The 12,553-nt window shown below is 36.5% G+C and overlaps 1 protein-coding gene across 8 annotated transcripts in view; it reads right to left on the bottom strand.

Moving 5' to 3' along the window:
- DDX60 (DExD/H-box helicase 60) overlaps positions 1-12,553 on the bottom strand; it is a 48,288-nt gene that overhangs the window by 738 nt on the left and 34,997 nt on the right. For 3 of the 8 annotated variants that reach the window (XM_030008784.2, XM_030008793.2, XM_030008773.2), the window contains 8 exons: positions 11,668-11,868; positions 10,504-10,608; positions 8,979-9,117; positions 8,190-8,311; positions 5,961-6,108; positions 3,472-3,614; positions 2,327-2,478; positions 68-130 (listed from right to left, as the gene is read on the bottom strand). In XM_030008784.2, coding sequence (XP_029864644.1) covers positions 68-130; positions 2,327-2,478; positions 3,472-3,614; positions 5,961-6,108; positions 8,190-8,311; positions 8,979-9,117; positions 10,504-10,608; positions 11,668-11,868 — 1,073 coding nt within the window. Of the gene's footprint in view, positions 1-67; positions 131-2,326; positions 2,479-3,471; positions 3,615-5,131; positions 5,212-5,960; positions 6,109-8,189; positions 8,312-8,978; positions 9,118-10,503; positions 10,609-11,667; positions 11,869-12,553 lie in introns of those variants that run through there. The other 5 variants (XM_041124552.1, XM_030008815.2, XM_041124584.1 and 2 more) reach the window with 5 other exon arrangements.

Raw genomic sequence — 12,553 nt, 5'->3', positions numbered from 1 at the left:
TTCATTTTAAGTTGCTTTAAAGATGAAATATGTATCTTGTATATTAAAAAGCACAAGTTTATCATACCCAATAGACTTAATGAGGAGTGAAAAATCCTTGAGTGCGTAGTAAGCATCTCCTTCATTTAACCTAAAGAAAGAAAAAAATTCAAATGGATATGCACTATAACATACTGTTTCATCTTTAATAAACCCTGCCACGTAGGTTGGATAAGGATGCAGAGAGCATATACCATGGCCTCAAAGACTGACATACTAGTTCATGAGGATTACTGTAGAATAACTATAAGCTTAAAATAATTAATAATACTGTAGGGACACATGTTTCTATAATTATACTAAACATATAAAAGACTTGTGAGTAATGTTTAGAAAGATAATTTAATTTATTAATATTATCTTGGGAACATGGTTTCAACTGTTTGAATAACTAACCTGTCTCAAGCTAAACTAGAACGCTATACTTCAGACGAATCTGCTGGCCAAATTGAGCAGGAGATAGTGTAAACTTTCTATTAATTAAGAATACCACATTTAAAAAAAAAAAACTACCCTCAGTATTGTGTTGAAAATAATAGAATCATAGAATGGTTTGGGCTGGAAGGGACCTTTAAAGATCATCTAGTCCAACCGCTCTGCTATGGGCAGGGACATCTTTCACTAGATCAACTTGATAGAATCAGAGTGTGATTCTATAATCAGTATATTTCCTCATCTCTTGATAACGTGGCATTAGTGCCAAACTCTGCTACTGTAATTACAACAGTGCATGGAATGTGTATTCTAATTGTTCTTATTAGAATCTTCTTTGAAGAGCTTACAAAAAAGCAGATACTGTCATAAATAAAAGTTACTGTCTATGAGCATGAAGGCAAAATGAAGATACTTGCTGGAGTAGTTGGGAGAGGGAGCTTGTGGTTGAGCTTTTTTGAGCTGAGGCTGGGAATAAAACAGGTATGTGAATGGCTTCATTAAGAACTGCAAGCTAGAAGTTTTGTAAAGAGATGGATTTAATGAACAAGATTATACAGGCCAGTGAGATTCAAAGGCGAAAATGATAATGATGAAAATGGCAAGACATCACATTTAGCAGGTGCATCTCTAAAAGATTGAAGAGGGCAACAGGGCTGTAAATGGTAAGAGCAAAAGAAAGACAATCTTAGCTTAGCTTCTGAGAAGAAACAGAAGGCTGATGCAGTTTGTAAGTTGCTTAGGAAGGTAAAAGAGTGTCAAAGATTGTTTGGAGCTCTATCAAGTTTAAGAGCTTGACAGGCTCTTCAGAAGTTGGGGGTTTTTATTTAATCAAGGTTTTTTCACAATGAAAAAGATCAGGGAAATCGCTTAAATGAGGAAGGCAAAGGCAGAAGTCTGGAAGATGGTAACATAGTAGCAGAAGGATGTCAAAAGTTTGATCAAATAATAAAGACAGAAACAGATTAGAAGAGGAACTCATGATCAGTGTTAAAAGATACAGGCAAGAGAGTGTAAAAGAAAAGATTAAAGCTCCAAGTTTTGGAAAATGTAGAGCATAAGTGCTCCAGGAGGAAAGAATAGAGGAAGACTGCATCTACCATGAGCTTAAACATGAAAATATGATGAGGTACAGCAGTGGTCAGCCAGCTTCAGCACAGAGTTTTTGGTGGGTGGTTGTTTTTTTCTCCTTTAAAGAGAGATGATAGTATGATTGAATTATCAGGACAAGTTGTTAAATGCTTAGGAAAGATTAGGAAAAGGGGAGGTATTGAAGCAATACTGTTACAAATACTGAATTACTGGCAAATTTTGCTTTGCTACTGTGGAAGTCAGGTTTCTATGGTGACAGTCTTCCTGCACCAGAAAAGAGTTTGTGTTTTAGATGCCTGTCTCTTAACACTGATCATGAATTCCTTCTTTAATCTGTTTCAGTCTTCAGTATTTGACCAAGCTTTTGACACCTATCTGCTACTATGTTACTATCTTTTAGACTACTGCATTGGGCTTCCTCATCTCAGGGACTTCCCTGATCTTTTTCATTGTGGAAAAGTCTTGATTAAATAAAACAAACTTGTGAAGAGCCTGTCAAAATAACCTGTATCACTGAAGTCAAGACTTCCCATTTGTGGTACTGTTTTGAATACCTGGCTAATATTTAACAGCCATTGCCATTGGACTTTAATTTAGCGTATGTTTTATTCTAATTAAAACATTCAACTAATCTAATCATATTTAACAGCTAATCCATCCCCAAGTTCTGGAGTGCGAAGGCTTTAAAAACAAAAAGATGTACTTATGTACCATATTGTAAACAATGCTGTTGTTTAACCATATTAAAAATGGTAGTATGTACCAGTTATCAGTTGTCAATGCAATCAAGGAACCATGCTTATAGAAGTCCAGTGCATATGCATTGAGTGGCCTCCTCCTTCCTTGATTATCATATTTGTTCAAGTAAAGCAGGGGGCAGTTTGTGACATTAATTCCAAGGGAGCGTAAGACAGCCTAAAAAAAAATATATACATAATTATCTGTTGAATAACTACTGTGGTTTTGTTCGTATGCCTATTTTGTCAAACCTACACTTTCAGACCCACAGCTGGAAAGTTCCACGCTTCTGATCCTGCACCACTCCAAAAAATCTGCACAAGTACCTGTAGACTGTATATACAGGAGAGAGTTTGTTAGTAAAGTGATTTACGCTGCCAGTGCAGCTCTGGGACGTTTCTGAGTAAAGTTTGGCTAGGACACTGGATTTCTCTTGAGTTTTAGATGAGGATTTTTCCATATGCATATATCATGTATTCAGACTCTCTCACTGATGCTTTCAATCAACCTTAAGCATGGAACATTTTAAGGACAAAGATAAATTTCAAATCCCCAGTTGTAGGAATTTAATTTTTTCTACGACAGAATTATGAGTCTTTTGATAATTCCCTAATGCTACAACGCCCATGTAGAAGACTGCAGGAAAATGCAAGCTGACAGTAAACATGTTGATGTATATTACAATTAAGCTAATTCATATGCTATCTACTGTAATCACTGAAATCCTACTTGAGAAGCAAATGATCAATGCAATAATGCATTCTTTTCCTAGGATCCTTGAGACTACTGTGTGATTGATTTAAAAAAACAAACAAACAAAAAAGAAAACCTCCTGATGTGGAGAAAACAAACTGGGGATATGGCTTGAATCTGAAATTTTAGAGTAATTTACTTGTCTCGGAGTCAAAAGGAAGAGAGGCGTTGCAAAAAAACAGACTACAGATTTTTTTCCTACATCCATCTATTCTGTGTTTCTTGCACTGTGATAATGCGGTGCTACTCAGTGCTGATTATTTTTTGTTGGGACACCTTTCAAATTGTTTCTCCTAAAGAGTGACACTTGAGCATAGTGCCATCATATTACACAGAGGCAAGAAGATTGTAAAAAAAAAAAAAATTATTTTTATTGAACTGTAATAAAATTCTGCCCTCCATGAAAAAATTACTTACTTTATTAATGACCTCCCCATGAAATAGGTCGTTATCAACCACTCCAGATAAACATGCAAAGGGTGAGATGGCAGATATGCTTTTGGTGTTGTCCATCAGATAAGATGCTAGTTCAGAGCCATGCCAATTCTTAGATGTAAAATCTAGACAAGAAGTTTCAATTACAATGTAAGCTATGCAGACACAAGCTCCCTTTCAGCAATCTATTTTAAAAAAGAGAAATTTTCAGTTCAGTAGATAATGATAGGAAATAAGAGTTAATCTTCTAAACTTAAATCTTTCTTGATAGATGTTTGTTTCTTTTGTTTATAAGAACCTCTATGCAATTGATTATAGTATATAAGAAAAAGCTTTCTAGTGGTGAGAATAATTACATCTCAATCCCCCCTTGCAACTTAAGCCTTTCTCCTTGACTCATCTGTAGCCACAATTGCTAACAGCATGAAGTTGTACAAAAACCGAAGGGAACGTTACTATCAGAAGACTCATTTTACCTCCATCTTTTATTCTGTCCTACATTGAAGAAAAAGTTTTTCAACCTGTATGCACAGGCCTTAATAGCTAGACATCTACTAATTTTTATTGCTATCCTCTGGACTCCCAGGCAACATTTTTCTGGAAGTGTGGAGCTCTAAAGAATGAATATTCTAACTGAGGCCCTGTTAGGGCTTACATATGTGAAGGTTGTTACATACAAGCACTCTGCTTTATGCAACCCAGTATGAATTCCTGTTTTTACAACAGCATGGCATTTCAGTTGGCTTATGGTCTGCCTGTAACTTCAATCACTGTCTGTAGAAGACCTGTCTAGTTATTTCTAAATATATCTGTACTTTTGATTTTCCTTTTCTAAATAGAAACTTATTCTTTCTTTCCAAATTATCAATGATACTTTCAATCCTTACGCTGCAACCTTTTCTGCTTTGTGTTATGGTAAATATGCTGTAGGTAACACTGTTTATGGCATTCATAAAAAAATCTGAGCAGTTTGACATAGTGGGTTTTTTTGCAGCCTCGCCCCAAGTTATGGTAAGTAAGTACAAAAATCTCTGCCACCTCTTAAACTGCAGGTTCCTGCATTTCTTTTTCTGTAAATCTAAAGGAAAATGTTTCTTTCAAAGTGAAGTGAAACACCTTCAGCAAAATGGGGAGAATGCAACCATATAACACCTTCCATTTAAACAAGAAACTTTACCATTCAAGTAGAATAGGAAATTCAATTTCCACAGCTCACATCCTGAGTAAAAGTAGCATTAGTAACACTAATATATATAAAGGAATATATATCCTGAAAATGCAAGACAGCCCATGCTTTCTTCTTCTCATTTGGAATTCCATCGTTCTGTGATTTATAGCTCTTCATTTCCTACATTTTTCAGGTAACATCAAGGTGTGGGGTCCCTCCATTGTTAAAATAAGCAATCTTAAATTAAATATGAAAAAATAGGATTTCATTATGGTGTTGCTAATGTTATACCATTATGCAGCACTTTCCAGTGCTCTGTACTAGAAATGGAAAACTGCTATTTACCATCTCAAGCCATAAGTAGTATTCAACCTTGTTTTGCATTCACCTTATCTGTTTATCTCCCCCAGTTGACATCCACTTTATACAGAACTTTCTACAATCCAGCTGTCACCATGCTTGAAACTCAAAGTAGATGATAAGATATGGTAGCTTGTAAGGTGAACTGGGCTGGTTTTGGTTTCATTTGTACACAGCAGAGACTAAAAATATCACTGTACCAGTGAAGGAAAAAAGGATGGATAAATACAGTTATCTGCTATAATTAAACTGCTTCCTTACTGCAAAAATAGTATTTCTGAAGGCATGTTATTTTTAGAGGAGCTAGGCAATGGGATAGTGGTATATTATATTGCTTTTATATCTCTCTTCAAGGAAGTAATATGAGATTATGTGGTAGTTAAATATTTTTCATCCAATGGCAATCATATTGCTTGGTAATTTTATAGTCATACCTTTTCATATTGCTTTGGGTTATTGGACATCATTTATTGGCATAAGTAACTTAATTGGTTTAACAAATAGGGCAAAGTTCTTTAATTGTTACTTCAATCTTAAGGCTGTTCAGATATTGAAAATCTAACCTTTGTAAGACTCTGAAGCAATTCAAGTATCACAGGCATTTGAGGATCTGCAAATGCATTGATGATTAGATAAAAAGGCTTTTATTCAATAATTACACTTACTATTTTTTTCCTTTTATAAAAAAGTCCCTTTTACTTTTATTTCCTCTACAAAATAATAAAAGAATAGCAACTAAAATGATCCTTTTCCTGTACAAAACTTCTACCATATACAATACAATCCATAATGCTTGTAGAACAAAAGTGAAATAGAAATTGTATCTCTCTATTAGCATGTCTGAAGTCACCATTTTTTTCTTTACAAAATAAGAATTAACCTAGATTTCCCAATACAATCAACTTCACAAATTATGAATATGCATTAATTTCTCACTTCCTACCTGTCTTTGACAGTGGAAGTCTGTATTCTTGTTCCATATCTGCCAGTTTGGCAGTTGTCAGAAGAAAATGAGCAAAATTTTCCTCTACTTTGGTGTTGTACTCATTTACAGCATCTGCAAAGTCTTCTGGCAGATCTTCTAGAAAGACCTGAAATAACATGCAGTTTATTGCTTAATTCAGGTAATTTCTCCAAAACTGTCAGTTTGACATTGGTGCATGCATAAAGTATTATACACACACAGCGTATTAGTAGAAAGAAGGAAAGAGTACAGCTCCAAACTTTACCCAACTTGTCAGACTGCCTGACCATCTAGAATTAAAGGATTTTAAAGATGAACATGAATTTCATGCAGAAAAGGCATGGAAGATAAAAAGTAAGTATAAAATTCCTAGATTTTTATTCACAGAGTACTTGGCAAACAGCTTTATTAAAGATAAAGCTAAAAGGGGACTTCTGAAGGACTGTCTTTCCTAGATCTTGTTTTGCATATCTGGTGTTCAACAGGTTCCCTACCAACATGACAGACTGATGCTTTGCTGCCATTAGCCACAGCAGTCCTGTAATTCCTCCTACATGACTGGCCACTCTTCAGAAATAAATAATATTTTTCCTCTTGGAATGCTTGCTGGAAACTGGCCACATACACATCTTCATCTGGAAGAAGTTTCCTTTGTTGTTCCGGCCATAGCTGCATCCTCCAAAATTTTAAGGCTTTGCATAGAAGAGCCAACAAGAGCACATTATAAATGTTTCACTTTCTGCCTGTATCCATGGTGGGTTAACTTTGCGCATTACTAATGTTAATGCTCATCCTGCTAATATTGTCCCATTTTTGGAAAAAGCCCTAGGCCTACAGTGTCATGTGCCACAGAGCATGCTGGTGTCTTTCTGGGTCATTGGTATGTGCCACAAAAAGCTACAGTTCCTTAGAAGGGAACAAAATTCTAGCAGAGTGAGGAGAAGTAAATTGCCATTTGGGAAAGAGATACTTGAGTAGTATTGTATAAAGAAATGCTGTGTCATTTATACTTTTACATTTTGCAATATCATGACAGTAACTGTATAATCATCTGCCATCACTAAAACATACTTGAATAATCTGGTACTTTTCACTTAACCTGACACTCAACTGCTACTTCTGCGGTTAAATCAAGGCTTCTTTATTTTAATCCAGTAAGTACTTTTCATTATTCTAGCTACTTGTATTGCGTGTGGGTGGCAGGGTGTTGTGGGGAGGGATGGGCTGGGTGCAGTCCAGGGCTGGCTGCTGTGAGAAGAGGCCAAGGGCTGCCCTGTGACAGATAAAGCCAGCTCCAATGGCCCCACCACATGACAGAGCTGAGCCCATGAGGCACAGGTGCAGCACCTCTGGGAAAACTTATTTAAGAAAGGGCAAAAGTGTCACACAGGCAGAGTGAGAAGCAGCAGCACTAACACCGAGATCAGAGAAGGAGGAGGAGGAGATGCTCCAGGTGATGAAGCAGAGATTCCCCTGCAGCCTGTAGAAGAGACCACAGTGGAGCAGAGATTTCCCTGCAGCCATCTCAGTGGAGAGGACCATGCCAGAGCAGATATCCACACTGCAGCCTGTGAAGGGCCCCACACCAGAGCAGCTGGATGTTTCCTGAAAGAACTACAGCCCATGGAGAGGCCACACTGGAGCATGTTTATTCTGAAGCACTGCAGCCCACAGAGAGGACTCACACTGGAGCAGGGGTGACGTGTAAGGAGGAAGGAGCAGCAGAGAGAGCTGTTAAGAACTGACCACAACAACTCATTTTGCATTTTTCATCAGCCCTGCACCACTTGGGGTGGGGGGGAGGTAAAGGAGTCAGGAATGAAGGAATAAAGTTGAGCATGGGGAATGCAAGAGGAAGGGGAAAGTGGTGTTGAAATTTTTACTTTTTGTTTCTCACTACCAAAATCTATTTTAATTGGCACCAAATTAATTCAATTTTCCACAAGTTGAGGCTGTTTTGCCCATGATCATAACTGTGATCATAACTGGTAAGCAATCTCCCTGTTTTTGTCTCAACCCACGAGCTTTTCCATCCTATTTCCTCCCCATCCTATTGAGATGGAGGAGTAAGAGAGCAGCTGGGTGGGCAGCCACCTGCTGGCCCACCAGGCTACTGTACATCCATAATGACACTAGTCTAACTGAGAAAAGGAAACAAGTTCATTGAAGTGGTACACAACATAAGTTAAAGACCAATTATTTCTCTACCTTTGACTGGCAAAATATGCATTTGTATTTCATTGAACAGGCTGGAAGATATTTTCTCCCAAATAGGTTTGCTAGAATAAGCACTAGCTTTTCCAGGACATCTTCTGAAAAAACAGTTGAGCCTATGTCAAAACAGAAAGTACTAGGGTTAAATATGATAATGTAAAAAAAAAAAAAATTATTATTAAAACAAACAACTCCTACTCAGGAATTTCCTTCCCAGCTGCCATTATCATGACAGAGGTTATGCAAAACTACATTGGATACAGATCAACTCATTACATACAAAAAACTCCAGTAGATAATTAAGCAACTAATAACATGTACAAATGAATACTGTATTCTTATATGTTCACATACTGCAGCACATCTCAGTGCACAGAATGGATTTGACTCATGTAATGAGACATTGGTAGTATTTCACTTTTTAAAATTTGTTAATATTCAGAGTAGTCATCCATCTGATTTGCTACATGTCATTCAAATCTTGCTCTGGAGTCAGAATTATTATTTTATCTATGTAGAGCATTCTTCTTTACCTCTTCAGAGGGTTTCACAAACAGTAAATTCAGGTTCACGATACCAGCATTGCAATATGTGTGCCTTGGCTTTCTCAGACAGAAATATAAGTATATGCAGACTGTGTAGAGGCAGAGGCCAAGGATATGAGGATGAAGTCTAGGTAAGCAAAAGGTGGCAGGAGCAAGAAATCACCCAGAAAATTTCAGAACCATTGGGGTTACAGAGCTTGCCATACACTGCAATTAAGATGCATGGAATATTATTTACCTTTAATTGGCTGGCACAATTTGTGGAATAAACCTTTCACAAGAAAGCTTACTAAAACAAAATTTGAAGGTTCGTAATAGTACAAGTGTGTCACAAGTCCAGCAAAGCCTATGGGGTTACCTTCTTGATCCAAGTAGCCCTATTTAATTTAAAAGCAAAAAAAGCTTAGTTGTAAAAGATGAACTTGGATATAACAAAAATATAAAATGGTGGCATTCAGAAGAACAGTCCTTCAACCTAATGCATAGGTACCTATTGAGACCATTCAATTTCCACTGAAAGGCAAAAATTTGTCCTTACTGAAAAACAAGTCACCAACTATTTGAGTATTTACATGGGAGATCTTCATCACCCTGTGCAAAGCATAGTTCTTGATTTCACAGTTTTAGCACGAATTTAGATCATGTTGCAAATGAAAAGTGCAGACAGTCACCAAAGTAAGATTTGATGCAACTTTCATTTAAAAAAACTATGAACCCAAATGTTTGATGGAATAAAAGCACAGCAAGCAGTGATCTGTCAAATATGTTGCTGCAAGATATTTGGGTGCTAGAAGCTTATATGGTTTCAAAACAACAACAGGATAAGCTCACAGAATAAAACTCCATTAAAGGCCATAAATTCTAGGACACCTCTCCTGTCAGAGATCACTCTGCATCACGCCCTGTGAGAAAGTAGGGAGTACCCAGAGAATCATCATTCTATGGCTGCCCTTTTTTTTCTTTATACAGTTCCCTAGGATAGTTATTGGAGACAGGATGCTAGGTATGTGGGCCAGGTTATGTCCAGTTCTTATGCTAACTGTAACTTTTTGGAAACATTACTAATCTTTCTTGTACACTGATCAGATTCTTCAATAGGAGTATCAGATTCTTGGTCTCACACACAAGGGACACTCAGCAGAGGAGGCAGAAATGTTGTTTTGGGCTTCTACTGGGAGCAGGACTGGGAAACCTGGGCATAGATGATCTGTTAATGTAATCATATTATTGGTGCCTCTTACTGCCTGTAGTCCTGAGCTGTAAGTCAAAACGGAGTCATGCATAAAAAATTTCCGAAATGGTATCCACCAAATTGAAACTATTACTATGGAGTGATACACCACTAATTTTCAGTCTTCTCCAAGACCTACTCCCTAAATTTTTGTTAGAGAGATAATTTCTCCCAGCATTTTGGAAATCATGTCATCCTTAGTATGTTTTAAACCCCTATCATTTCACATGCATGCATCTTCATATACAATATAAATGCACAACTCTTACTTTCATAACCAAATTGTAATCATATAGACCATACCATAAGATTTTTGCTATTGAATTTAATCCATAACATAAGTAGATCAGAATTAACCTCAAACTTAAAGCACTCTATTTTTATCTGTTTCCTTAAATTTCTAACAGAAAGAAATAGCCCATTGTTATGGAATATTTTATATATTGTTCTTTAAATGAAAGCACACTAACACAAACAAATCAGAATCTGTAGATTTAAGAACTACCCTTTATGAGAATGAATTAAAACCTACCTCTTTGATAAGAAATTGCAAGGAAAACATAAAATAAATTTTTAATATTTCAGCATTTCTTTCTTTTCTGAACGACATCAGTGAGTGCTTCAGCACTGACAGTGCCTGGTCAAACAAACGGGGGGGGGGGGGGGGGGGGGGGGGAAGAAGAAGAAATTAGAAATCCAAAGGAATGCTGATATTGTAACAAGCAAAGAAATTTAATATCCAGCTTTTATGCTTTGTTTCATCAATTGGTTTTCAGGGTTAAAATGCTGGGTGGGGGTTATGTTGTATTTTTATGTAAATTGAATGCCTAACTCCTGGAAATGCTTGTGAAAAAATCCATCCTCTGTCTGTCAGAAGTGTGCTCATTTTCTAAATTTATGCTGAGGTTTGTGAAGTTAATTACATAAAATTCATATAGAGATCTAAAAGACAAGGATTTAAATATAATTAAACTAAAACCAGGAATTTTTGAAATTACTCCTTACACTTTAATACCATTTTAATATCTAACACAGAAGTTTACCAGTTAATCTTAAGAAGACTTACGTCTGAATTCATTCAGTGAGTCCTTGAAAATAATGTCTCTATGCCAAAGTAGATGTAAAAAACAGATCATCTGGAGGTAAGAGTTCCTTAATAATTACGAGAGGAGATCTCTGACCAATTTGTAATCATAGTCATGGGTTTTTTACTTAAATCACTGCATTAAATGGCAAGAATAAGAATTCTTTGATTCCAGAGAGTTAGTATGCAGATTTAAACAAGTGAGTAACACATAGAATTTTCTCATTGTTTCAACTGAAATAGCATTTCATAGTTCCCCTCTTCCCTATGGAAATGTATGTTCACATCTTTTCCTCAAATAAAGCTGAAATTTTAAATATTGGAAGACTTTCTGATTCTCCAAGTTAATGCAAATATTGCATAGAATAAGAGTCAGTAAAAATACCTTCCTGACAGTAGCATTCTTTCTGATGATAATATATATGGCAAAGAATAAATGCATGAAAATGGACAGTAAAATACTGTGGAGAAGATGGCATGGTCACTAGAAGCAGTATAGCAGAGTATGCAACTTCATTTGGAGGCAGATTGCTTACTTCTGAAGTGCATAACTTTCTGCTCACATTAAGGAGACATTATAATTTAATTGCTATTAAGAAAAAAATACTAAACCTTTGCTCTGGCATCTGCTTTGTCATCAGCCTTTGCAGCCAACAGCATGAGTCTCAATATTAAGGAAACAGTCAGAGGAAACTGGCCTTTCAACTGAGGTACATTGGATTTGATAAGTCTTTCAACTTTGGGCAGTGGGATATCGTAGAAGAACACATTTCCAATCATATCTTGTCCCCGTCTTCCAGCACGTCCTGACATCTAAGAATAAAATATTTAATAATTACATCATTAAAATAACAACATTATTAATTTTTAAATAAAATATACCTAAGTTGTATATACTGGTACCATCTATACAGTCTTAATAAAGCACTTATACAAAATTATCAAAATAATGTGTGCAAAATATGTTGTACCTCAAATACAGCTGGTTTAAAAATGTGGTGGGTTTATTTACTTTTTAAAATATGAACTTCCAAATTTCATAGAATACCTAAACACTGGCCAGGATACTTACATTCTCTCACATGTCTTTTTAACATTATATTTCTTCAAGGTAAGTTTTAACTTAATTTTTACCTATACACCAACTTTGTTTTCAAGTTACATTTAGCTCTGAATTATTTCTGGGTACATTTGGGGCAGAGGTAGTCTCAGTATGAAGAAAGAGCAGAGAATATGAATAAGGAGTAGAGAGAAGCTTCCTAAGGGTGTATTCCCTTGCTTGGATCACCTGTTCTTGGTCAGGTCCATTGTGGCGACTTGCCCCTTGTACCAGATATAACATGACAAAGCTGGAGTCGTATCATTTATGTGCAGCAGAAGGGAGATGCACGTAGGTCCGGCTGCTGCACAGATCCACTCACACTCTGACTCTGATTGCTACCTGCCAGGTGATGCCATCAGCTGTATCTGGCCTACATGGCCTCCTGAACCAGAGGCA

Source organism: Aquila chrysaetos, chromosome 1 (assembly GCF_900496995.4).
Source record: "Aquila chrysaetos chrysaetos chromosome 1, bAquChr1.4, whole genome shotgun sequence".
Taxonomy (NCBI): Eukaryota; Metazoa; Chordata; class Aves; order Accipitriformes; family Accipitridae; genus Aquila; species Aquila chrysaetos.
Note: the sequence above shows the minus strand (reverse complement) of the source record. Positions and strands in the feature narration are given on the sequence as shown.